This window comes from Antedon bifida, chromosome 2 (genome assembly GCF_963402885.1).
Source record: "Antedon bifida chromosome 2, ecAntBifi1.1, whole genome shotgun sequence".
NCBI lineage: Eukaryota > Metazoa > Echinodermata > Crinoidea > Comatulida > Antedonidae > Antedon > Antedon bifida.
The window spans coordinates 31,967,426-31,994,997 of NC_136227.1; the positions used below are offsets into that span (position 1 = coordinate 31,967,426).

The 27,572-nt window shown below is 32.1% G+C and overlaps 4 protein-coding genes across 5 annotated transcripts in view; 2 read left to right on the forward strand and 2 right to left on the reverse strand.

The window, feature by feature from the left end:
• The first annotated feature begins 19 nt into the window (after positions 1 to 19).
• Positions 20 to 11,022, forward strand: LOC144834569 (mitochondrial sodium/calcium exchanger protein-like). The gene is made up of 18 exons (XM_078689423.1): positions 20 to 371; positions 762 to 866; positions 1,227 to 1,382; positions 1,967 to 2,019; positions 3,142 to 3,199; positions 3,898 to 4,009; positions 4,123 to 4,290; positions 5,070 to 5,174; positions 5,902 to 6,024; positions 6,301 to 6,408; positions 6,619 to 6,770; positions 7,475 to 7,775; positions 8,548 to 8,672; positions 8,871 to 8,948; positions 9,308 to 9,383; positions 9,854 to 9,934; positions 10,141 to 10,205; positions 10,674 to 11,022. Exons 1-18 carry the CDS (start codon positions 120 to 122, stop codon positions 10,875 to 10,877), a joined length of 2,322 nt encoding a protein of 773 aa, XP_078545549.1. The 5' UTR covers positions 20 to 119; the 3' UTR covers positions 10,878 to 11,022.
• Positions 11,023 to 14,726: 3,704 nt separating this feature from the next.
• LOC144834660 (uncharacterized) lies at positions 14,727 to 22,139 on the reverse strand. Its single transcript, XM_078689550.1, has 5 exons — positions 22,100 to 22,139; positions 19,083 to 19,175; positions 18,443 to 18,568; positions 16,321 to 16,398; positions 14,727 to 16,172 (listed from the first exon to the last, which is right to left on the reverse strand). Exons 1-5 carry the CDS (start codon positions 22,125 to 22,127, stop codon positions 16,030 to 16,032), a joined length of 468 nt encoding a protein of 155 aa, XP_078545676.1. The 5' UTR covers positions 22,128 to 22,139; the 3' UTR covers positions 14,727 to 16,029.
• A 592-nt stretch (positions 22,140 to 22,731) lies between these two features.
• Positions 22,732 to 26,067, reverse strand: LOC144834655 (thioredoxin-related transmembrane protein 2 homolog). Its single transcript, XM_078689545.1, has 7 exons — positions 25,856 to 26,067; positions 25,354 to 25,528; positions 25,031 to 25,107; positions 24,449 to 24,555; positions 24,043 to 24,108; positions 23,804 to 23,933; positions 22,732 to 23,542 (listed from the first exon to the last, which is right to left on the reverse strand). Exons 1-7 carry the CDS (start codon positions 26,012 to 26,014, stop codon positions 23,408 to 23,410), a joined length of 849 nt encoding a protein of 282 aa, XP_078545671.1. The 5' UTR covers positions 26,015 to 26,067; the 3' UTR covers positions 22,732 to 23,407.
• An 88-nt stretch (positions 26,068 to 26,155) lies between these two features.
• LOC144834652 (ribosomal protein S6 kinase-related protein-like) overlaps positions 26,156 to 27,572 on the forward strand; it is a 39,939-nt gene continuing 38,522 nt past the window's right edge. For both annotated transcript variants that reach the window (XR_013610991.1, XM_078689540.1), the window contains exons 1-2: positions 26,156 to 26,364; positions 27,040 to 27,243. Coding sequence is in view for 1 of the 2 variants with exons in the window: in XM_078689540.1 (XP_078545666.1) it covers positions 26,329 to 26,364; positions 27,040 to 27,243 (240 nt within the window). In the remaining variant the exon portion in view is untranslated. The remainder of the gene's footprint in view (positions 26,365 to 27,039; positions 27,244 to 27,572) is intronic.

The following is a 27,572-nucleotide window of genomic DNA, read 5'->3' on the forward strand; positions in this document are numbered from 1 at the left end:
CTAATAAAAACAAAAACAAACCACATGATCCGTCGGAATGGAAGGTGCAAGACCTAAAAATAAATATAATATTTTAGGTTTTCTTGTTCTTTTTTTGTACTAAATGTGAATCCGTTAACATGTCGATAAGAGTTTTAATTAAAAGCGTTACAGCAGTATCGTTTTTTGCAGTTACATTAGCTTTAATTTGTCTAACAAGAAATGTTTTCCCCGACGCTCATCGTAGGCCTACCTTCGCTGAAAAACGTTTTGGTTTAGCCGACCAGGTAGATGGAGCCGTCGGATACCGCCACCGGAAAACAGTCGATAGCATTATTGCTTCCAGGAATTTGCTTTCAATTGAATCTTTGTTAGGAAATGAAAACACAGACGTAGGATTGATAATTTAATATTTTATTTAACCAATCACTAGCCTGTTATTATAGTTTAGGCTTTATATAAAATTATAATACCTTACAGTACAGTAAATATAATCATAGTCAACTATTATTATTATGATGTTGACTATGATATAATATATTACTAACATTTTCTAGGCCTATAGCCAATATAATTATAAATAATATGTTTTTTTTAATGAGAATAAAGTCAATAGGAAAATTATTTTAAAAACTGTTTCTACATTCAACAAGCGCACATACCAGTGAGACCTGTAGGCCGAAATAAATATTAATAATGTATAAAGATCTACAGTTACAATTGCATAAATGTTTAATATATAAAAGTTTATTTTGAATTTTCTACATATTTTCTGATGGTAGCAATGTGCAGTTGAAAAGAATCGCAACCAGAATACTGACTATTGCCAATCAAAAAATGCAACGTCAATCAAACCATTGTTGGGAAAGGAAGATGATGACATTGAAGTAAGAGGTTACCCAATTCAGAAGGGGATTTAGATCCCCACCCTGCTTTATAATACTCAAACCAGACCCCCAGGTTATTGTTCTAAATTCACCCCTCCTATACAATTGCTAGATTCACCCTTGTAATGTTAACTAATTAGTACATTAAATATGTACACCTCAATAACAAAAATCGTAATGTTATTTTGGTATCATAGAAATTTTGAAGATAGTATAAGGAATAAAAGGGTAAATTATATCTAAAAAATAAAACATCATATTACTGTATATCACCAATATTTTTTAATCAATATTAATCACACAGTACTTTTAATTGGATGCTCCTTCCTTTTGACCTATTTTACATTTTGTTTTTTGCAGTGTCGTTCTTTTCATCAATTACCATTTGATGAGCGTTGTGACTACATCAAAAACCTTTCGGCTTGCCAGACAGATGGTGGCTTCATCGCTTATACTGAATTCATTTACTGTAAAGCACCTAATGAAAAATATGTTATTCCAATATTGTTATTTTTTGTAAGTCAATTATTTCTTATGGAGTATAATAATATAAAACATATCACCATTTTTTTGGTAAATGAAATGTATTAATTTTTACAGTAGCTAATCGAAAGTTTAGTATTGTTTTTATGACATTTGTAGAGTTTCTATGAGTTTAATTAGAATGAGAAACAAATGTAAATGGAGACTGAAAAATATTATTTATGTATTGTTTAGTAAAAGAAAAAAATCCTTAAAGGTGTATTGTCCCACAAAAACATGAAAAATGAAGATTGATAAAAAAAACTTTGAATAGGCCATTTCATAGTTTTAATCAAGTTAATCACTTCTGTAGAAAAAAAACCCCAATGTTTTCACTTATAAAAAGACAAAATAAACCATTAAATTCAACCAAAAACCCATTGAATTTGATATTTTTAGCTTTAACTATTATGTGGCATTAAAATGACATATTCAACAAAAACATTTTTTTTTTAAATTATTTTTTCAGGGAACAATATATCTTCAAAAGGTTTAATTTTTACAGTGTTTAGCTATAGTAAAAAGTATATTAAACATATACTGTATATTATCCATAACATATGTCTTCTGTTTTTCAGTTATGCTGGGTGCTGTACTTGTTTATAGCTCTTGGAGCCACAGCTGAAGATTAGTGAGTATGAAAGCAGGGTTAGGATTACGTTTACCCGTTAAGATGAGAAAATATCAAAACTTTAACATGAAAATGAAATGGTCTGAATGTGCTCCACCATAGAGATATTATAATATATCTATGGCTTCACTAAAGCCTGTTTTCTTGTCGACGGTATTCAACGCTATCGTGAAAATGAAATGGTCTGAATGTGCTCCACCATAGAGATATTATAATATATCTATGGCTTCACTAAAGCCTGTTTTCTTGTCGACGGTATTCAACGCTATCGTTAACAATAATTGCCGATCTTCTCTGTAAACATTGAAATGTTAACGATTTACAGTAAAAGGTACTCGCTATCGTTATCATTTCAACTTGGTCGTTTTCAAACGATCTTCGTTGAACTGTTAACGATCGACGACGATAGCGTCAAATAACATCGACAGGAAAACAGGCTTAAGCAGAAAGCTTGTTGTTTTCAGGAAGGTTAGGTGGGAAGGTGAGCAGACTTTATTAAACACTCTAAAAATGTCAGTGTTTCATCAGTTTTTCACATTTATTTACTATTTGCATTATATCTGCTTATTTGAGTTTCCTAAAAAAATAATATTAATATCTTAACAAGAAATATTTCTTACAAAAAAAGCCGCTCGACATTTAAAAATTATTCATCATATATAAATGATTAATTATTAAAAAGAAGTCCTTTAATCACAAAAATACATACAAATCAACGATAGTTCTTTAATTGTGAATCACATTATGCCCCTTTTTTCACTAGTTAATTGTATACTCTAAATACACAATTTTAAAAAATTTATGGAAAATATGTTTTTGTTACCATGGAAACGTGTAACAAAATAAAAATGAAAAAGCTTCTTAATGAATATATCCTTCTGGGACATAGCTGGCTAAAGCCGCGGCGCGATAAAATCTTATACAAATTTTTATTGTGTATTTTGTCAATTTTAAAACTCAGTTACTGATAAGTAAACTGTATATAATTGTACTAATAATTAACTTGGAAATTTACATTAATAGTTCATTATTTATGTTAATTTTTTATTTTACAATAACATATTATACTGTATTTTTTAAGTTATTTATTTTGAAAATGTCTATTTTTATTTATTTTTACAGCTTTTGCCCTTCGTTAAATGTCATATCGCATACGTTAAGACTGAGTCAAAATATAGCTGTATCCTTTTTACTGTCTGTTTTATTTCTATATTTATCTTTTAAAAAAAAACTTTTATAAAGAACATATTATATTTTAGCCTTGGAGATAATCTTCCATGGTTGAAAAACATATGACAAAAAACCCCTACATTAATATTAAATCCTATAGGCCCTATAGTAATCCATGTTATGTTATGCCCATCAACATTGTGCGGTTTAAAGACTTAGACACTTATTTTATTATTCACAATTTTAAATGTAACTTATGATCTTAGTATAGAATACTATACTATAGATCATGTTCCAGTTTGTTACCTATTGTTGGTTGTTTGAATACATTCTTTGAAAAACCTTGTATAAAGATAAAATTAAAATTACAGACAATGGAGAGAGGTTTCTATTTCAGATGACCTAGCTAGGTCAAGTTAATTCATTGTGCACATATAATAAAGTTGGGGCATGCTTCCTCATTCAATTTTAGGGAACAGGTTTGCTGGTTTCTAGGTCCAGATGACCCACCACCCATTAGGGTAGGTCATAGGTCATTCCATAAGGCTAATAAAGTCTGAAACATCTCAGAGTAGGCCCTGTATATATGGCACCTTCCATCTCTAACAAAAACACAGTACACAATTTTAGGCTGAAGAAAATAATATATCAAAAGTTGTGTAAGGTTGTAGTGTTGTTCCTTCCTTCACTCAGTTATCTATAATCTAGGGTGTTACATTTCTCGCGTTCGGCAATGGAGCTCCAGATATTTTTAGCTTGGTGGCAGCAATCAAAGAATCACATGACGGCGATGCTGGCTTGGCATTCGGTGCTCTTTTTGGTAAGATTATAAAATTTAACGATCATTTAGCAATATTGCTACTATTTGAGACATGAATGAAGTGCAAATACAGTGTTATTATTACAAAACATTTTTATTTTTATCAATTTTAGGTGCCGGGATTTTTGTTACCACAATAGTTACTGGGGCAATTGCATGGGTGTCTCCTTTCCAAATGGCCGAACGACCTTTTCTCCGTGATGTCATTTTCTACATGGCTGCAGTTTATTGGGTATACTTTGTGATATGGAAACAGTGTGTTAGTTTAAAGACAGCTATAGGTAAAATATTTTAAAGATGTATTGTCCCTTGAAACACAAAAAATAAATGGTCAAAATATTCTAAATTTAAATTGGCCTTATCAAAGTAATATTAAAGTTATTCACTTTAAGTCGAAAATTCGAGCCAAAAACAACAAGTTTACGTAATTAACAGGTAAATTATTTTGATTACATTTCGTCTGGAAAATCGTCGCGAGCGAAAGTAAACAAATATTTCAAACCACTAGTATGCATTATGCATGATGCTAATTAGGATAGTTTACAACTCGTCACGGTTGAGAAGGTGTTTTTACACAGATCGCGCGGAAGTTTTATGATTATGCATACAGAGTAGCCAAACAAGCGTGTTGCATTATGAGATATGTTTTGATTGAAAACTTTGACTGGAAAAAATGTCTGTATTTCAGTTAAATGATTTATTTTTTGCGACTAATTTTTGGTGAAAGTTAATAACTACACTACTTCAAAATGACCCACTTTTTTTCAAAATCTTTTATTTCTTATTTTTTTTGGAATTAGTCAAAGGAACAATACATCTTTAACTAAATTTATTGTACATAATAAATTACAATAATTATATTAATGGGTAATGGAAACTAGAAAAGTAGCATACTTAGCCTAGTTCCAAAACAATATACAATAATACATTGTACCAACATCAAGAATTTGATACGAATAGACCATAATCATCGTGGTTCATACCTTGAACTGAAGACAGGACTTGAACCCAGGAGCTTGAGATTGGTATAAAGACATTAAACAGTTTTGTTATGTGTTAGGTATGCTGGCATTGTATGCTTTCTACGTTGTGGTGGTGATTGTAGGAAGAAAGATCAACCAAATGCAAAGAAAACGACAGGCGCTTCGTCGTCGAGAATCAGGAGGTAAGGGTGTAAATTTTCAGATTTCATTTTGTGTTAAAATATTTTTTAAATCTGAGTTTATTAAAACTGCCTATCATTTTCTTATCATATATGTTAATATATTATCAACAAATAAAGAGATGTGTATATTATAATATATTACACAATATCTGTCTGATCATGTAGATTTCTTTTTCACAATAAGTATTGGCTCCATGCTACCCATCAACGAAAAAGGGGGGGCCAACTGGCCTTTCCCTTAAAATCCAAAGCCTGTCCATCCGAGTTTACACATATCAGTGAATGAGAACTGTATTTTTGTTGATGATCATTTTTCATCTTCATATCATCTAGGCGCTATATCTAATCTCTCAAAGTTTCCATAGATTCTCTACACTGTCTCTACAGCGTATTGCTGGGTCATTCCGTGCCAAAGCAACCAGGGGCTCTAGGTTCCTCATCTCTGATTTCGCCAAAAATTGAATCACATGTACCTTTATGGGTTGAATGATAATTTCCAAAATTTCAGTTCGAAATTCACATTAGTTTAAAAGTTACAGCTGTTTAAAAATGTGCCACGCCCGTCTCTATTCTTATTCGCAAATCACTCTTTTAATATTTGAGCGTTTTCATTTAGCAATGGACTAACTTAAATATTCTTCACCCATCTGCTTACTGTATAGCGTGAGTAGAATCATTATTCTTATTGTCATTATCATTATACATTAGAAACTGTTTACTTTAACAGCAATTAATAGTAGTTTGGCTGACCCTACAGTATTTACAGAGTCGGACTCAAGTCAACCAGCCCCAAATAAACCATCCTCGAATCAACATCACAACGGCCGAGGACCTACAGTTGATGTTAGAAGTAAGTACTAACTACTAAACTAAAATTACAAAATTGTATGATCTGAAAAAAAAGACTTCGGAAATCAGATAAATGGCATACTGACTTGATCAGTTGCCATGTCATTTCCACCACACTAAGACCAAGTCAAGGTCAAAATCTGTGAAGAAAAACGTGGAATTTTATGGTTAATATAAATATATGTTTAATATCCATTGTCATAATTATTTTTATCTGTCATCAATCATTTACATACCAAAAAGATAAAATGGTAACTAAAATAATTTATTTCTTAAGATGGTTTAACTGCAACTCAGATTTTAGTGGCGTCTTCCACCATTGCTCGATCCGCAAGTCCGCATACAGTCAACCCCAACACTGAAGATCAAAATACTCAAAACCAAGGTAACCAATAAGTTGGAGAGACACGCCCTTTGTCGATAGTTGTCTTTGATAGCTCTTGTCTCTCCTCAGTGCTCCCTTTTTGTTTATGTTTCACTGAAAGGAATAAATAAAATAAAGTTCCAATATTATCTATCTAATCTATCCATTTATTTCCATTATTTTTACCATTCAAAATAAAAAGTCAGATAATGTTTTTGTTTTACTTTACAGATAGCGCTTCAGAATTAACTAGGCTCATAGGTGGCGGAAAGAAACATGTGGACAAACCTATGAAACATTTATTACTAGAGGGTATTTGTCCAATCAACCTAGAGGAATGGAGTGATCTATCGCGCCTTAATAAAATTTATGAGATTATTAAGGTGAGTTCAGTTTTGTGTGATATGTTCTGTGCATATTTAGCAGCATTTTTCTGTCAAACTAATTTGATAGTGTAGACAAAGCTTAAAACAGCTATATGATCACAGATTAGAAGCCTAAGCCTTGACTCATATAAATTTGTTTATAAATGGGTTTTTTCTGGACGATATATGCATTGGCGTATAAAATAACAACTTGACACAAAATAAGTAACTATTCCAATATCGGACTATGAAAACCAGAAACTATCCCAAACCTCTTGTGGTCCAAAATGTCTCAAATTCATTTTTACCATTAAAAACACATTCTAAATAACAGAATTTCCAGAAAACATATTAGGCCAGCCTATATGTGGCCGGTATGGAGAGAGTTCATGTACATGAATACTTATACCCTTTTCAATTTAACAACTTGTAACCAGGTTTGCATAGTGTGAATACAATATTGTGGATAAATGCCTGTTTTTGTTTCGAGATGTTTTTAGTTGCACGCGTGTGTATTGCCTTGGTATTAAACCGACCAATCATTGTATTCAAATAGCATGCAACAACGCTTTCCGTCCGAGATTATTAGGGTTTGTCTATGCGTGTATGAAAAAGTGTAATAATTCAAATCTGGTTGAAACTTACAATTTATGCAGATGTGAAAAGTGTATTAGGTATATTAGTTAATAAACAAATTTACAAACAATTTTGTTGTTTTTTAGGCCCCAATTCAATTCTGTCTTCAAATTACCATACCGGTTGTCGATTACGATGTCCACAATCACAACTGGAACAAGGCTTTGAACATACTACACATTGTTCTAGGGCCATTGTTCTTTGTGTTTGCAATACAAGGCAAGTTGTTTGTTTTTTTAAATTTAGCGTTACATAAAACTGAGTTACATAGACATATTTCTGTATGTAATGTAATGTTGTTCGATTTATATAGCGCTTATACAATCAAAAGATTGTCCCAAAGCGCTGAGAGAAAAAACAGAAAGAAATTACAAAGAAAAAAGATGGGTTTTTAAGAGTGTTTTGAAAAATGTTGGTTGTTCAGAATAGGACTTCCAGTGCCGAGTAGACATCATGGCCAGAAAGTGTACATTTTTCACTTTCTATATCATATCATAACTTGACATGGCACTGATAAATGCTAAAATAGTTTCAATTGGCACATTCGATAAATGACTTTCAGTTTAGTAACATTTGAATATTTAGTTAACAGAGGATTTTAAATAATAATCAATATTTATACAAGTGTGAATTTATTCCAATAGACAAACACATTTGCCCAATCGTCATGAGGTAATTTCTCGAATGATCATAAAATAAAAAATGTACTGGATTTGGTCTACTAGCGTTCATGCTCCCAACTAGTCATCCATTCATAGAAGCGTTGATGAAGAAAGTCTATCCGTGATGACTATAGAAAGATCCCTGAAAAAGACTAAAACTTCGCTTTAATGTTTTATTTCGAAACATATATGATGTTTAATTATAGTATAAATAGTTGAATGTAATGATCTTTTATATAGATTAGATTGTCATTTTATGGATTTGATTCATTAAAATTTATGTATACAATACATTCAATTATTGTTACATTATTAATAACAATGAACAATGTGTTTGTATGAATAATTTTATATGATAAGAGTATAATTTTGTTTCACCAGTCAGTCAGTCTCGCAATAAATTCCTACTTCCACCACCACATTATACTGTATAAACAATAATACAGTACTATACATTTTTCAGCTCCCCTAATAACAATATATTTCATGTTTTTCAGTTAACAGTATTAAAATAAATGGTTCCGGTTTCCTTCTGTGGCATTTAGTCTTTTGTATAAGTGTTCTCTTAGCAACCATAGTATTCGTTACAACAAATCAAAACAAACAACCAAGGTTTCATTCGGTGAGTTAATTTAAATTTAATAACAAAACACTAAAACCCGCCAATCAAGACCCTACATGCTGCTGTCGGAATCATATACATTACCTGCTGATTTTAATTTGTTAAAAATGGAATTGCTCAAATAATATTTACCTCTAATTTTAGACAAATGTTTATATTAAACAATATTTTACTAATAATAACTAAATTGTTTTCTAGGCGTATGCATATCTTGGTTTTTTAGTAGCTGTCGTTTGGATTTATACTATAGCCAATGAAATCGTTAATGTTCTACAGGTAACATGAATATTCATTAAATATTATGAATATGCAAATTTTAGGCATATGCATATCGTGGTTTCTTAGTAGCTGTCGTTTGGATTTATACTATAGCCAATGAAATTGTTAATGTTCTACAGGTAACATGAATATTCATTAAATATTATGAATATGCAAATTTTAGGCATACGCATATCTTGATTTCGTAGTATCTGTCGTTTGGATTTATACTATAGCCAATGAAATTGTTAATGTTCTACAGGTAACATGAATATTCATTATATATTATGAATATGCAAAACCTTATAATAAAAACTGTAATATTAATATAACTTTTTGATTTATTTATGTTTATCTGCTTTTGCTGATATTTATAGACACTTGGAGCAGTAACCAAAGTCAGTGATGCCATCTTAGGGTTAACTCTACTGGCATGGGGAAATAGTATTGGAGGTAATGATAATTATGTTGTTCATAATATTATTGTACACCTAAATAAATTCCTGTTATTTGATTGGACAGTTGTTGATCACATGGAGTGCAATAGTATCGTACTATTTGACAATCGTGTAATAGTACTTTTTTTACGAAAAAAAATATTCCTGTGTACGAAAAAAAATATTATAACAAATATAAAGGTAAATGCTATTTAATTAAATTGAATCAACTTGATTTTCAGAATAAATTTTGAATAGAAAAAACTTTTTAAATCTGTAAGAATAGTCATTTTCAGTCATTTCATTTCTGGAGAGTTCATATTACTGAAGAATTGTATTTGTTAATATCAGTATTTCTAGTCTAGTATAGTTTCTGTAAGTCTCAGAAAAAATCAAAAGTCAAATCGTATTGCTTTAATTTAAATAATATATCATGTGTGATATGTAAGAAAGTCATTTCTTATATATTCTTTCCATTACTTTCAGATCTTATTTCAAATACTACAATGGCTCGGCAAGGATTCCCAAGAATGGCCATATCAGCATGCTTTGGTGGCCCCTTTTTCAGTATCCTTTAATTATTATATAGTTTAATCTTCTTTCAGCCACTCTTATGATTAAACTAATTGAATTGGTAGGGTTAGCTTGGCATAGTTATTAACAAGAGGGACTAAATAGACTGGGGTAATATTTTCACAAGGGTACAGAAATGGTTTCACATCTTTTGATCATTGTTATCTATATGTATTCGTTCCTTACACATTGTTACTAAGATATGCTTGTTGGAATTGGACTTTCTTCAATTTTTAAAATAGCAGCAGTCAAGAGCAGTTTTTATGTAAGTTTACAACCAGGCGTTCCAAGGGACTAGCCTCCCTCCCCCCCCCCCCCCTGCTAAAATGAAATTATGAATTACTTTTTAATATCTATTTTTGACAGACTAATAATAATGTTATATGTAAAGATGTAGCCAATTTCATTCTATTCTTTTTAAAATGCACTTTTTGAATAGCATGTTTGATACATACAATATTTTATACATAGAAGCCTTGTCCAAGCATAAACATCTAAATAACAAATTTGACTTATTATGATTATCCCAAAAACACCTACATACCAACTAGAACTTATTGTGATTATCGCAAACACCTCGCAAAGTTTTTGCATGTATGCTTCACAACTAAATAACCGCGACAGACCAAACAGTTTTGGTGACCCTACGTAGTCATCAAGTAATTGGCATAGTGATAAAGGTAAGTACGGTAAGTAATTTTAAATTGACGTTGATCGATTTTTTTATTTTCAGATCAAGCACACGAATCTACAAGATATACTGGCATTGTTCTTGTTGATAAGTCTCATCTCATCCCTTATCCTAATGTTAATAGCGAGGTTTAAGGCCTCGCGGCCTTACAGTATATTTCTTTTTATCCTATATGCATTGTTCCTAACCTTTGCCATCCTTGTTGAGACTAAGGTCATATGTTGGACTTACAAAATAAGTGCGTGATAAGAAGTGGTATGTATACAACACAAACAGTATTTCTCAACATGTGTGGTAAACATACGTACACCAATGTTTTTTATGATTAATTTTTTTGGATTTATGTAAACTATAGGTTTTAAAAAATTTATGAGCACATATTTTTTAGCAAATGTGGTGAAACAACGGCAGGCGCTTTTGGAGATGGGGATAAAGTTTGTGTTTTTTTTAAACATCATAATATTGAAGCTTGCTCTAAGTTAAAGATATATTGTCCCCCTGAAAAAATAATTCTTTAAATTTTTTTTTGGAATATGCCATTTTAATGTCACATGATAGTTATTCACTTTGACCAAAAATTGGATCGAAAAAAACATTATTTACCTAAAAAAACTGTAATTTAAAGAAAAAAATAGTCAAATTGGCTGCCAGCCAATAGATTTTTGGTTAAATTTACTGTTTATGTTGTTTTTTTATAAGTTAAAACATTTTTTTTTCTTCAAAAGTGATTAACTTTATTAAAACTACAAAATCACCTATTCAAAGTCTGATTTAATTAATCTTAATTTTTCATGTTTTGGAGGACAATACATCTTTAACTTTATTAAAACTACAAAATAACCTATTCAAAGTCTGTTTAAATTAATCTTCATTTTTCATGTTTTTGGAGGACAAAACATCTTTAAAGCAAACTTTCAATTAGGAACAACTTTAAACCCCCCTGAATTCAAATTTTAGACCAAACCAATCAGAAACGATCAAAGTATATTGATCGAAACATCGAGGAACTCAACAGTTCTTTTCAGAACTATATATGTGGTGTACCGCAAACTTTATATCAACATTTGATTTCGCCATGCAAACCTTCAAACAATATATTACATTAATCAAATTTATCATTTCCAAGTACTTAAGTAATTTAAAGTAAATAAGATAACAATAATAATTATTATTATTTATTAGATATTTCTAATTACTAACTGCCAAATACGAATAATAACAATTAATTTAGTAACTGCCAAAGAAAATCTGTAATTGTATCTGGTTGATAATGGTAAATTCAAGCAATTCGTAAGCAATAGAAGGCATTTGGAATATGAAATGAGAGATATGAACTATTATAATATTGCTCTTCAATTTAGAATAAGTGCATTATAATGTATCAGGAACAAGTAATAGGGACCAAAAAGAATACAAAATACATAAAAGTTGTACAAAATTATTTCAAAAAAAAAAACCATTTTTTCACCATCACTAAAATAGCTTTATGAGATAAACTAAGAAACAGAAATCTTTACATTATATGTTAGTAATTTAAGTTGAAATGTTTGAAATTGTATTTAATTTCTAACTAAAATTAAATATATTTAAAATCATAGGCCTACTGCCACAAAATAACGTTATAAATGTACACAGATTTGTGAGATATTATCAGTACTTTCAATATTTTTTATAGAAAAGAATGTAAATAATCATAGAATTAACTTTTTGCTAATCTTGTAAAATGAATATCAATTTTATTTATATATTTTATTTTTTTGATAAATTAATGTTAATAGAAACGATGTGTTTAAATAGACTTTAATACTGACGTTTATTTTTATAAATAGGTACATGTATTTATATATTAATTAATAGATATTTCACCAATGCAAATTCAGATACCTCATAGAATATAGTGTGATTAGTTATCGTAAAAGTCTGTTATCCGTTCTGAACGACGGTGCATTAAAACTCCACCTAATAAACTTAATGTACACCTACCTTCCGTAAATGTCGCTAGGTGAGCTCCGGAGATCAAAGGGTTTATCTGTGCCTGCGACACAATCAGTTTCACGGCCCCTAAACAGACACCGCGCGCCGCGGAGACTGTACAGGGTACAGTACTATTGGTATTGGTCGCAGCCAGACATAAGATCAAAGAACTGACTGTATAAATATTTGTTTGCATTCAATTTGCCAACAAGAGGTTTATTTTAATTGTAGGAATTGTAGATTATTTATATTACTTTGATATCCAACAACAGTCGATATTTATATATCTATTGTATTCAAATACTGGGTAAAAGATTTTTACAAATCAATGTAATCTGAATATTTTTAATAGCTGAATTACGTTATAAAAACTTATCAATATTTTACATAATTCAGATATTTTTTATGAATTAAGTTTTATTTAATTATGTAATTATAAAAAGACCAAAAAAGTTATTTAAGTACAGTTATAATTATAAAAAGAAATGTAATAATATATACTTTTTAATGTATTGATCATGATGTATGTAGGCTGACAATTGGTATTTATTTTATTAGTGACGTATTATTATTATTACAGTAGTTTGATTGTCTTCCGCAAAGAAACAGGCAGTTTCTTCTCTCTGGTAGTCCCCGCGGATTTCCCCACTAAGTTGTATGTTACATGTAAAGAATTGTTTAATAGCGATTCCCTGTAAATTCGGAAATCGGAAAGTCGTTCGTGAAATCGAAATCGGTTTTAGCTCTGTTGGAAATCGTGGAGTCCTTAAATCGTGATTCAAAAGCGAATTAAATGTTTTCGGTCGTTGGGTGTGCCAATATTGCTGTGTGCACACTATTTCGTTTTGTAGTGTATTTCATTTGTATTCGCTGCACACTTCGTCTGCCGAAAATAATATATACCAGAATTGCGTGATACGACTTTCTTATATGATTCTTAAATTACCTCTTTGTTATATTTTCGTATGTAGGCCTACGCAAGGTCTTGAAAATCACAGCGTTTGTATGCGGCTATGTTATTTTATCTAAACACCCAACAGCGATTTATACTAAACCAATGTTTTCTGGTTCATGCTGGCGAAAACCCCGTCTCAATATGAGGCTTAATTAGGTATTGGCAGTGTTAACCCGTGGGAAAAAAGTTTTAATTATATACTTCTTTAACAAAACTTTTTTAAACTGGAGACCATGCCTTTTACATGGTGATCTGTACTTTACCGGTAACTTATGTTAATATCAGGTGACCGTGTGGTTTTAACAGGTGACCGTGTGTCTTTAACAGGTGACCGTGTGTCTTTAACAGGTAACCGTGTGGTTTTAACAGATAACCGTGTGGTTTTAACAGGTGACCATGTATTAAACTGGTGACCTGCATGTAGTAAAGTTTACCTCCGGGCTTTTCGAAATCCGCATCGTCTATTATGCACGAGGTTCTCTCGTCCCGTTGGTGACGAGTTCAAATTAAACTACAGTATAATAGAACCCCTTGGGACACCCCTGTTTAGGGGGACACCCCTGTTTAGGAGGAGACCAATATTAAGCGAACTTTCCCTTGTATTGAAACGAACGAGTGAATTATATTCCATGTTAAGTATTGGTACTGGGTTTTCTGAAAATAACTAGTGTATAGAACGTTTATTGACATAATAGGCATAGTATAATAATGTGTGTTTATAAAGCAATAATAGATGTGTTAATATTATAAGATTATAAGCAGTTGGTGCTTACCGATTCCCAGTTCTGTATCTCAATATTTGCCCAGTATCGTAGGAAAAGTCCGTACTACAGCATCACTGACGCCTATATGGAAGGCTAATGGGTTAGGTTAATGGGTTAGGTTAGGGTGTATGATGCAAATTTTAAAATGTGCTTCACCGTGTATCATGGAAATTGCCTATGATACTAGTCAGATTTAGATACAATACCAAGAATCGGCTAGCTGTTTGGTTAATATAATCAATTAAATAAGTCTTTCATAATTTTATTTTGCTGAAATAAATTTAATAAATTTTATTCTATTATCAGAAAGTATAATGGTGTGAATAACTTTTTTATTTTCAATCTAAAGCTCTGTCTACACTATCGAACTTTATGTGACAAAAAATCTATGTGCACATATATGGACATATTATCATATCACTATCACTACCATGTTTGGGCATATCACTACCATATTTAGGCACATCACATTTTTTTTGTCAAACTAGTTTGATACCGGTAGTGTAGACAGAGCTTTAGTGGTTTTAAATTCCATCAAACCGACAATACGACAAAAAACATAAAATTATACAAAATCATAACTATATTTTACCATATAACAAATCTACATTCTCATATAAATAAATGTATAAATAATTTAAAAGAAAATATATCAGGGTGGCCGTTTTATGCAAATGAATGAACTATGACACGATTTGCATTTAGTAAATGAATGTCCGAATCTAATTATTACTATGTCCGAGTTGTATCGCGTGTGTGATATCGAACTTCGATACAGGACCAATTTCGTGTTTATCAGTTTAACTTTAAATAAAGGTCAAGGTAAAGTGGTCAATATTTATTATAAAATAATATTTTAATATTTTGTTCATAATTATGGTAGGCTACCTGTTGGTCTAATGTTCTACTTGTACTGAACCACTATTTAGCCTAGGTGCAATCTCTGGTATTCCATCTATTGCATGTTACTCGCTCTAGAAGCATCGTGCCTATTTTAGCCTACATTAACCCATTTTACATGTCTATTTTAGCCTACATTAACCCATTTTACTTTATTTACATTTTAGAAAATCTGTATATCACATCGCTTGAATTGAACAGTAAATAAGATCACGTTATTTACCAGTCAAAGTTCATTGTTCACTTTCAATTATTAGTACCGAATTTAAAGAAATAGAAAAACGTTTTTCATTTTATGAATAGTTGTATTCCTCTAAGTTGGTAGGATTCTGAGTTGTTACTACTCTAGTAGTTCAGTCATTTTCCATAGAAATTTGCTGTCGTAGTAAACCATAACTCCAGGTTTGTTTAAGTTATGATCGACCATAGAATTCCTCTATCAGGCCTCTTTTCTGCCACCATATTGTCATTTGTCGCCGAACCTGTATTCCCCGTATAATTTAAATTCCGTCATGTTCTTTCGCTCTCGAAGGAATAGGCATATCCGTTAGTACTTTTAAAATTCAAGTCTTTGGACACAGTTATCTTTAAAGCTCTGTCTACACTATCAAACTGTGATCAAAATGTGGACATGGTGATGTCATATCACTACCATATTTGACCATATCACTACCATATATGGGCACAGCACATTTCATTTGATAGTGTAGACAGAGCTTTAGATGTTGACAGGATGTCTTTTAGTGAATTCCCGTCAATGTTTTGTTAGTGACGTATCCTGATTATCGGCTGGCATTTTATACTGTCACCGATGTTTCTTTCCAGCGCTCCCCCTAGGCCGTACTCTTTCTCCAGATTTCATCGATTTTGGAAGCTTTTTACGCAACGTTGTCCATTGCGATTCTCGTCTCTGGCGTATCACTGGTTTCGATAAATTCTGAAGATGTTCTAAAGTAGTGAATAAACATATTAATTAATAAGCATTCAGAAAAGACATGATTTTCAACTTACTATAATACTTATCGTTGAATTAGACTAAATATATTTTACTTTCTGGGGCGTTTTAATGTATTATGTGATCATTAAGCCATCTTACTTGTAAGATCAGGACAGAGTTTGTCTCCGTTTTCCAGCATCAATGTGTATTGCGGTGGTTGTTGGTTGTCGACATTTTCTTTTTAAAAGATATGAAAATATTATACTTATAAAGAAAGGGAATTTATATATATATATATATATATCAATTTTATACAACCACTCATTCAAAACGTACATTATGTGTCATTTAAGACTTTTTCTTTGAGTGGTTCGAATTGAAAGCCTTTAGGTCACAAACGAGTAACCGAACATTTAAAGATGTATTGTCCCCTTGAAAAATAATTTTTTTACATTTTTTTTTTAATATGCCATTTTAATGTCACATAATAGTTATTGACTTCGACCAAAAATTGGATCGAAAGAAAATGTATTTACCTGAAAAAACTGGAATTTAAAGAAAAAAATGGTCAAATTGGCTGCCAGCCAATGTATTTTTGGTTGAATTTAACCATTTATCATGTTATTTTATAAGTGAAAACATTATTTTTTTTCGTTTTTTTTCTACGGAAGTGATTCACTTTATTAAAACTACAAAATAACCTATTCAAAATCTGATTTTTAATTTTTTTTGTTTGTTTTAATATGCCATTTTAATGTCACATAATTATTTACTTTGATCAAAAATTGGATCGGAAGACAAATTATTTACCTGAAAAACCGTGTAATTTAAAGCAAAAAATAGTCAAATTGCCTGCCAGCCAGGTTGAATTTATCCGTTTATTTTGTCATTTTATAAGTGAAAACATTATTTTTTCGGGGTTTTTTTTTTCTACGGAAGTTATTAACTTTGTTAAAACTACAGTGTCTCAGATTTTATTATTCTTCATTTTTCATGTTTTTGGGGACAATAGATTTTTAATATAACAGAGAATCGCATATTGTTGATAATGTACGTACACGCTTCGTTTCGTGTCGACTGTGATTCCTATACAGAATCAACGTGGAAAGAATGTTAGTAATGAACTTGCCGGACCATAAATTGAGAATAAAAGAACATCAACACATTACATCATAATCTGACGTACTTGACAGTTGTGATCAGATCAATAAACATTTAATGCGAATTTAACAATGCTTAGAGCACAAAAACATCTGTCAAATTTCGGAAAATAATGGTCTCACTTCCTGTTCATCGACGTTTACTGATCGCGCGCGTCGAGGTTGCCATCCAACAGGTTTTATTTAACGGGGGTTTTTTTTCCTTGTCGCCCAGTGTTTTTTTTGTTGCAATTTAATGGGTTTGATTTAGGGGTTTTTCCTTGCAAATTGTATTGTAAAAACTATAGGAACTGAACAATTGGTTTTGCACGGAGAAATACCGTGACTATAGAATGTATTGTCTCTATAGTTAAATCACGGAGTTTAGTATTATTGATATGACACCTTCCTGGTTTATTAGAGAGGAAATGACACCTGTGATTCGACGATTCGTAACATCAGGGAAGTAATTTCACTCTTCCTTGGTAACTTGTATATTTGGCTTTTTCATATGTGTTTTTTAATTAAATTATTTAAATCCGTCTTCGCGCGCATACTTAATTGCGACCGTGGAATTTACAATACACCGCTAAGACTAATATTAATTAAGATATTTCTATTACCACTTGACATGTTACGGTTAATACCTGCTAAATTATTTCGCGTAAACGGTTTGGTCACGTTTTTAATCTTATCGTTTGTTTACAAATCGTAAATTTAATTAATAGTTAATATTAGTTTTGAATTTAATGACTTCGGAAGGGAAAATGGTTTCAATGTTGTTTAAATAGACAATTGAGATTGTATTTATTGTTAGAGATTTAGCTCGTAAAAATCCCCTCTTTTGTTTTGTGACGAGCGAGGAAATGCCACCATATTTATTGCACCGTATTTAATTTTTACGAGGGTCATTTTAAACCCCACCAAACTCGTCTAGACCACCAAGAAGTAAAAATGTAAATATCCTATCTTATCTGTTTAGGTTGTGGATGTGGTGCGTTTATTTCAAATGATGTTCTACGGGGGACGCGGAGTTTATTACAAATGATGTTCTAGAGGGGGGGGGGGGGGCGTTCATTCGAGGGAGCGGGGCGTTTATTCAAAGCGGGGCGTTTATTCAAATAAATACGGTATATACTTACTATGCCTAGTTACTTTAATTAAATAGTATTGCTGTCTTCCGTCTAGGAATCCGCTGGCGTATGTGTATAGGTTGTCGGGTAAATGTTTGATATTCCCTTCAACGTCTGATAAATCCAAAATTAATTCTGGAATATTATAAAAGAATTATCAACATATTAGTTGGGATGAGAACGGGGTGGGTTGGAAGAATCAAATGGTCACATTGACAAAACATGAAGAGAACACGCTTAGTTTAGGCTATTATTCGTATGATGTGATCCATATGGGCCGTGTACTCCCTGGAAAAAATTAATATCGAGAAGTGATAAAATGCTTAATAAAAAAAATTGTATATCATGACAATCATAAATTCTACTACAAATAGGACTGTCTTGTACCGCTAATACAATATTGTGTATACACAGTATATGCATGTGGCGTTTATTCAAAATGATGTTATGGGGGGGGGGGGGGATTTTTATTCGAATAAATACCGTATCTATTATTGGATTGAGGATTGGAAATCAATCAAAGGTAGCAATTGTGAGATATGATGACAATTAACATAATTGATATGGTAATCAAACAGATAATGATACTGATAATAAAATGATAATGACGATGATGATATGAGTGTTTAAATATTGCGTATAGTTTTACCTTCATTTTCTCCTTCTTTGATACAGTGTTTTCGGATCGATTCCAGTAACACTAAACTCGAGCACTGGGGATTAAACAGCCGTCTCTCATTGTCTGAAACATTTTTTTTTAAAGAAGCAAAATACATAATACTACATGTATGAAAGTGTACACATTGGTGTAATCTCTAGTGGTCGTATTCACCATTCACACAGGCTAAGGAAAACACTTACCCTTAAAATGAAGAACAATTTCCTATCTAAGTGAATTAATAGGCCTACAATTTAAATACTAATTATATATGAAATACTTAATATTTAAGGGAAATGTCTCACTTAAGGGTGATTTGTGAATACGGCCACTTTCGTTTTTTTTTGTTTTTTTTTGTCGTGAATCTTATTTTATTCGTACAAGAGGTAACTCTGGCTTACAGTTAAATAGTATAGGCGTGGCCATAGGCCTACTAATGATAAGGCTAATATTTTAAATACCTAAAATAACAATTGTAAAATTCCTCCCATCGGTCTCAAATTGGTCTATTGTTGTTCAGTCGATTGCGAGTTACCGCACGTTTCTCTCCCGAGTAATGCACTACAATAGTAGTGACATTTTAAAGGGTTCTGTCTCTCTGGATACGGCCACAACAAACTAAATCTAGGCCTATAATAATTTTGCTTGCCAATTTAACCTATTCAAATAATATATAATTAGGAAACATGTCAGTAAAATCCATTGGTAGTCGTTGAGACAGGTGTATGAAGGGCCCACTGACGGTTCCGCAGGTGCAACACTTCCTCCAATTCACACACCCCCACTGTGATTCAATAATATATAAGCCGTTTCATTTGTTTTATTTAAATTAATTTCTACATATTCGAATTTCATTGCGTGTTTAGGCTTTATTTTTTCCTCGGCGTGGGTAGGATTTTAAGGCCTTCATTTGGACTAAACAGGCGCAAATGTAATAGTTAATCGTTTATTTTTTATGAATAGAACGTAAAGTACGGGTAACAGGTTGCTATTACAGAAATACAATATTAGGAAGAAGCAGATGTAAGACTATGCGTCTAATGAGTGTAGGTCTTTCATTTCATTTCATTTATTTATTTGACCAACAAACCATAAGATAAAATATACAGAGATAAATTGGCCAGGGACTGCTAAAGTAAATTAGATTACTGTAACTACAAGAGTCAGCAGTCCCATGAACCTAACTAAAATGAATATATAATTTTATAAACAAATAAAGTATTAAGCCGTGAATATTACAATTATTATATACAAAAAAAAGAATTAAAGATTCATTCATTCATTCATTCATTTATTCGGTCAAAATCAACATACAATACATGATTACATAACAATGTTACAATACAAAAAGTTAAAACTTGAGACAATAAAAAAGAAGGATAAAATGTTATAAACAATCTAAAAACAATGCAAAAGTTTAAAATGATGGTTAAAAAATGGCTTAAAAATGGTTTAAAAATGGCATAAAATACAGCATTAAAACAGAATATCGTTCAGTACCATAGTTTAAAAAAGTCATAAAAAATACAAGTTATAAAAAGACAAAAGAATATTAAAAAGCGTTCAGTTAAAAAGAGAACAGCAGAATAAAGTTATGAACATGAGAATAAAACAGTTAAGTTGATTTCGACCAGGATAGCCCAAAAAAACCAATTACCTAGGTTTATTTCCGTTGGGGTCCTGTAGTATTGTATTATATATACTATTAAAGATAATTCATGAAGGAAAGCGTCAATAGATGATAAAAGATGAGGAAAAAATTTTGTTTGTTTTATCCTTTTATGGAAAGTCAGTCATTCAGTGAGGCACAATCATTTTGAGGAGTCATTCGTTGTGGAAACACGAGAGAGAGTATTTATAATTTACTTAGGCCTATAGTCTAGTCTTAAACATAATTTGTTTTTATCAGACGATAGTATGGCGGCTCTTGGGATAAACAGACCCAGCAAATAACTAAAATAGCAAATTAAAAGTAAGTGAGGATATGTTAATGAAAGCTATAACGATCATTTCCATCGACTCTTAAAACTAGAATCCTGATTTGAGTAGATATCATAAAACCAAACGCATTGCGTTCTTGTGTTGAAGTTTTAGTTACCCATTGAAACTAAATAATATAACAATACATTTCTAATAGCTTCAGGGCCTGACTACTGCCTCTTGAGAATGTCCAAGTGATCAATAATTAACTTTGCTTGGTATTTGTGTACTCAAAGAACTCATGATACTTGAGTCGCGGATTGGTAGACCTTATATTTTCATGATTGTTTAATTAAATGGAGAATCATCACCTATTTATCAATGGTATTAAATCGTAATAAAACATTTGAACTGTGTCGAGAGACATTGCGTTCGACGAATAATCGGATCCATGATTTAGAAATAGAGTGGTTGGTTGGGGGGGGGGGGGGGGGGGAGTTGTGTTGTTGACAAGGAGGGGGCCTACAAATTGATTGTGAAATTAAGTACTGATTATCAACCTTATCCTATCATTTACATTGTGATTTTATAAATTTTAAATAAGTTTAGACTGGATATGTAGAAAATAGTTAATACTTCCCCACGGGGGGATGAGACGATGAGTAGAATAACAACGTTTGGGTGGGTATATGTTCATGTAGGCCTATAGGCCTATCGGAAATGGTCGCACTGACAGGGAAATTCGATTAAAGGTTATCATGTAGGTCGAAATGATAAAAGAAAGCTTTAGAAATACCAATTAGCTGGACAAAATAATGTAAGGTTCATGCCTAACAGTAGGTCCTCTATGATATTTTTATTATTAAATATAACGATAGTACTCCGTGTGCCGCTTTTGTATTGTAAGGGTAGTTAGGAGCGGTCCATCTACAGTATCAACTTTCTATAATAATCAATAATTGTTATAGCTTCTATTGGAATTTGAAAGGTGATTCAATGCCTTTTCAAAAACATTATCAATCGTTTATCTACCATAAAATCTATTCTAAATTAAGCAGTCCGTCCCTGGGTTAAATTATCTTGCTTACCTCCGTATATAACAGTTATAAAAGTCATCTGTGAGAAATGTGGTATTTAGTTGTCTTACACGATCACTGGTCTTTCCTCCTCGGATGTTTTCAATTGGTATGCATTTTGTTTGTGTTCGGTTGGTATCCCAGTTGGTTGTTTGTTCTGTAGTGAACAATGACATTTGTTTGTATCGGCTGTGCAAAGTTAATTGTGTCTTTCACAATAGCGGGCGCCTAACCGTATTTCGTTTCTTTAGAAAACAGTTGTCTACATTTGACCATGGGTTGTATACCATGCCAAAGATCGTCTTAGATTGATAAACAGTTGCGTATAGTACCAGGCGACAACAATGTTTTTTTAAATGAATAACCTATGATTGTTGTGTAGTATGTTTTTATTGTATCGCATTCGACGCTTGTTCAAACGCCGGCGTTTTGTATAGTAGTACGTGCGCGTAAATCGTACATCTTCCTGACCCTACCAAATACTAGCAACCCTACTAGTATCAGACCAAATGATATTTATTTGATTTGGTAGCAGCTGCTTGTCTCGTCATACCACACTCAATTTGTATACGTAGAAATAAAACACATGATTCATTATTTCTGTTTATCCGTTTTATTTTGTAATCCACTACTGTAATACTGAACTTAAAACAAGTAAGTAGGGGTTTTCCCTATATTAAGCTTATTAAGTGATGTAGGCCTACTTATGTAGTTTACTATAACCTGATGTTTAGCCTACTGGTGGTGCCATACTTTCATTCATTGTAATTTAAATTGTTGCCAGTAATGATCCGCTCAATAAAGGCTACAAAAAAATAATAGACATATCCAGCAGTATATAATATTGTTAACTATTGTTTATTACAGAGCACGCAATTTTGAGGACACAGGTTTAGCACCAATTTTACACAACATTTTTTGTCATTATTTGCTTTCCATATCACAGATATTTATTTGAAAATAAAACTTGTTTCACAGCAGTACAGTAATTTTTGTGCATAGTAATCACTAGGTGACATTTTTTCAGTGGTACACTTCATTGCAAAGGTCCTTGTATTCTTTCTTATCAGTAACAATTCTTTCCTCTGCAAATGTTTATTATGCTCTGTCTACACTATCAAAGTTTATGTGACAAAAAAATGTGATGCGCCCATATATGGACATGATATCACTACCATGTGGGCATATCACTACCATATTTGGGCACAACACACTTTTTTTGTCAAACTAGATTGACTGTGTAGACAGAGCTTAAGACTGGTGAATAACCAGTTCTATATAGCACATAAAGTAGTTTAAATAATTATTCATTAAGTAAATTCATTTGTCCTTCTTTTCTTCCTCAGCATTTTCATTATTTCCTAAGGCTTCTGCTTTCTTCTCTTGCTTCTTTTGTGCTTTTGATTTAGTTTCTTCATAAATAACGTTCATGTCAAAATCTCTTATCATATTACCCTGAAAAATCAGATTCAAATATTAAACAATAGTTGTTACCATTATTTCTGCCATACGTTAAATTTAGAAAATGTTTTGTAAATGGTTTAGTGGTGAAGTGCTCATCTTACTATATCAAGGTCCTGGGTTCAAATCCTATATAAAATAATTTTTTTTCTCATAATTGCAATTTCTTAGTTTCTAATGAGATTCAGTATTGTGTATGATATCCCTGTTAGTTAGATTTTAAAATTATTTGGCTAAATATTATACTGTATTTACCATTGTGAATTGAAAAGGCATGACTTTTCCTTTGTTGTTCTTGACGGGTCTACGAATCACTGGTTTACCATTTTGGAATAAGATGAGTGTTGGTAGCTCTAGACTTGTACCACTTGTATTTATTCCAAGCCTAAAGTACATAGACAATGAAAAGATTTACCAAAAATGGAAGCTTATAGTCGTCGTAATAAAAAAAAGACTAATATGGCTCTGCTTCAAATAGACAATCTATTACTTACCTTTTTGCCAGTTTATCATTGGTTCCAACATCTAGTTTACCAAATTTGAAATGGTTATGCGAATAACTTAAAAAGAGAAAATAAAAATCTAGTTTTGCCAAATAAATAAAAAAAGTAACACTTTTCTATCATAAAAGAGACTGGTGTAAAGCTCTGTCTATACTATCAAACTTTATGTGACAAAAAAATATGATGATGTCATATCACTACCATATTTAGGCATATCACTACCATATTTGGGGACACCTTTTTTTGTCAAACTAGTTTGATAGTGTAGACTGCGCTTTAGTCTGCTTTATTGTAGCAGGGTCAGATTCACTACATTACAGCCAAACTTTTTAATTTTAACATTGTTACTATCTGTCACCGGAGATGTCAAAATGACAAATTCATTTCTGTTTCTTACTTTAATGAAAGGTCTGCGAAAACTGATGCGAATCGTTGACAGGTCGGCGACCATGCGGCATAGCATTCTAACATCCAAGTGGTACGTGGGTTGTTCTCTAATTCCTCCTGCAAATTAGTTGAGCATAAAATCCGTTAAATGTTATAGCAAGCAACAGAGGTCGCTGAGCCGTAATGAGAGGTTAAAAACAGATGGGCAAAGATGTTTTAAATACTGTATAATTATTATATAAGTAATATTTTCCCTGATTCCCAGTGCTGTATCTCCACATACTACCTATTAAGTAATACAGCATCTCATTTATATCACCTGTGGTGCCTGTATCATGAAAGGTTAGGTTAATGGTTAGGTTACTATGTGATGTTGTATTACCAAATATTCCTATGATACTTCGGAGATAGATACAGTATCAAGAATCGGCTGATATTTTAAAGTTTGGCTGATATTTTAATTAATACTATTGTCAATAATATTACAAAGATTATTAGATTACACAGGAATTATAAGATATGATACAACAGGTATAAGGATGACAATCAAAATAAACATTTTACCGCCCTCTATTTTAAAACCATGACTTACAAAAAATTGCTCTCCTTTAAAATATGTAATATTTTCGGGTCCTTTAAAAGCGGGTTCAGGAAATATTAACACTACCACTGCAAAAAAAAAAGTAGCAACTAAGTTAAGTTAAAATGTTCAAAGTTTGAGTTAGTTTACCAGAGTGTTGGTAGGTTTGGTGTTACTGTTAAAAAGATTTTTAAAACTGAACATGAGGCTGGGTAGAATAATATTTAGACTTTTCAGAATGAACAATTAAAACAAATATTTATAAAAATTTTGTAAATTTGTAAAAATCTAATGTGCTTTTGTGGGTGAATAAAAAGAAATTTCAATAAACGTACATAGACATAAAACACTATAGACAATAGCTAGTCGAAGATCAGAATAAAAGAACAGCAGAAAATTAGCGACTTTTGACAGAGAAAACAAGATTTTGACAAACTGCATCACGTCTGGAAACTTCCTATTTTTGATGACCACGACACAAATCAGAAACATTAAGATATTACTCTCACGCTGAAAAAGAACAAACAAATCATTAATAACAAGAAACTTAGCAAGAAATTAACATAATATAAAGATTATCAAATAAATAATATATTAGGTTTTTTAAAAATTGAATTTAATAATTTTGTTTTATTGCATATTTATTGACAAAACTAATGTCTATACTATACTAACCATCAACAAAGAGTTTACTGTTATGTCATATCCTAAGACTCATTTCCTGCATGGAGAAACTGAGAGATAGATACCGGCATGAGGCCTAAGCTAAGCGGTCACCAATGTTATGAAGCCACAGAAATAAGCTTCTACCCGGGGAAATAATTAAGTAATACATACCCATTCGAGGTTACATTCAGGCTCAGCTCTAGGAAAAACAATAGTACAAAACGGACGAATCGTTCTTAGAACCAGAAAAAGCACACTTAGGACGGCATTTGTTACAAAATGAGCGGTACATAAACGTTTCATATACTGCAATCTATTTCGTAAATTCATTGTTTATAATAAATAAGTATCTCTTCTTTTCTTGTTGACAATTCTTCACACTGAAAATTTATGAATGAAATTCCATGTGTTTGTGATTGAGGGCGGTATTTAAAAACACAGAGAGAGAGAAAAATTAGAAGACAGAATTGAATTGAACAGACTGGTCTTGATTTTGTTTTGGTAGTTAAAAGTCTGCTGGAACACTTAAAAGTAAAGGATGTAAATGGATAAAAATAATCAAATGTAAAAGCGTATTCCGTTGAAGGTGAAGAGTACTGTCATTTGAAAATCAGCTGTAGATTACGGCCGTGAAATGCCAAATAATGGGGAACCGACAATCAGGCAAGGAAGGGCAAAAGGTAAGATGAACAAAAAACCCGCCACACCACCACAATATTATTTGCCTAGCGCTCTTGTCTGCTCTAGAGTCTAAGCCGTACTCATCTCACGCCGGGTGTGGACTGGGGAGGGAGTGGGGAAAGGAGTGTGTGTGTGTGTGGCTGGCAGGCAACAAACACTACACAAAGGGAATGAATATTTCTGACGTGTAGGCTTTAAATTAAGATTTATATAGACTTATCTTTTTGGTATGTTGCATGTTAAAAAAAGTATTGTGTTGTGTGTATATATAAATTAAAATTTATGTTTTTATTTTTTTAATGGGCCTAGCTAGTCCTACATCATCCAACAACCACCACCAACCCATCACAACTATCACCAACTCCCGGTCATCCAACACCAACGACACTACAACCATCGCCGATCCTACAACCATCGCCGACCCTACAACCATCGCCGACCCTACAACCACCACCGACCCTACAACCACCACCGACCCTACAACCACCACCAACCATACAACCACCACCGACCCTACAACCACCACCAACCACCATACAACCACCACCACCACCAACCCTCAAACACCACCGAACCTACAACCACCACCAACACCCAGTCATCCACCAAATTTAATTTAACCATTTAAATGGCCATTTGCTATTACATCTTTCTTTTGTTTCTTTTATTTGCAGATAGCGTACCGTTACATGCATAAAAGCGTCAGTGAGCAAGGCTTTCAGAGAACATGGTCCAAAGCTACTAGACACTGTCGGAAGGCGTCTGTCCTACGGGACCCTTACCAGGCTTCACAAACATCATGGCCAATTCCACAGAGTGAGGTTATGTTCCTTCCAGAATACAAAGTCAAACACAATAGGCTAGAGTCGGAATATAAGGTAAGATGCAAGGGTATACGGTGCTACTGCATTTTCGCACCTACAGAGATTAACTTTAGGGTTAGGGTCGGGTCACAGTCCACAATAATCAACACTTGGACGTAAGTAACTCAAGGACGTAAGCATAAAGCTAGTCATAACCAAAAATTATGATTTGCTAGTGTATGAAAAAAATTGTAATATATTATAATATATTAAACATATTTAAATGTAGTGCAATTATATTAATATAAATGTATACATCATAATTATAATATGCAGGACATATTTGTCCTGTATTAAAGAAAACCTTAGTATCTAGAGCTCTTTGAAACAGACAAATTACAATA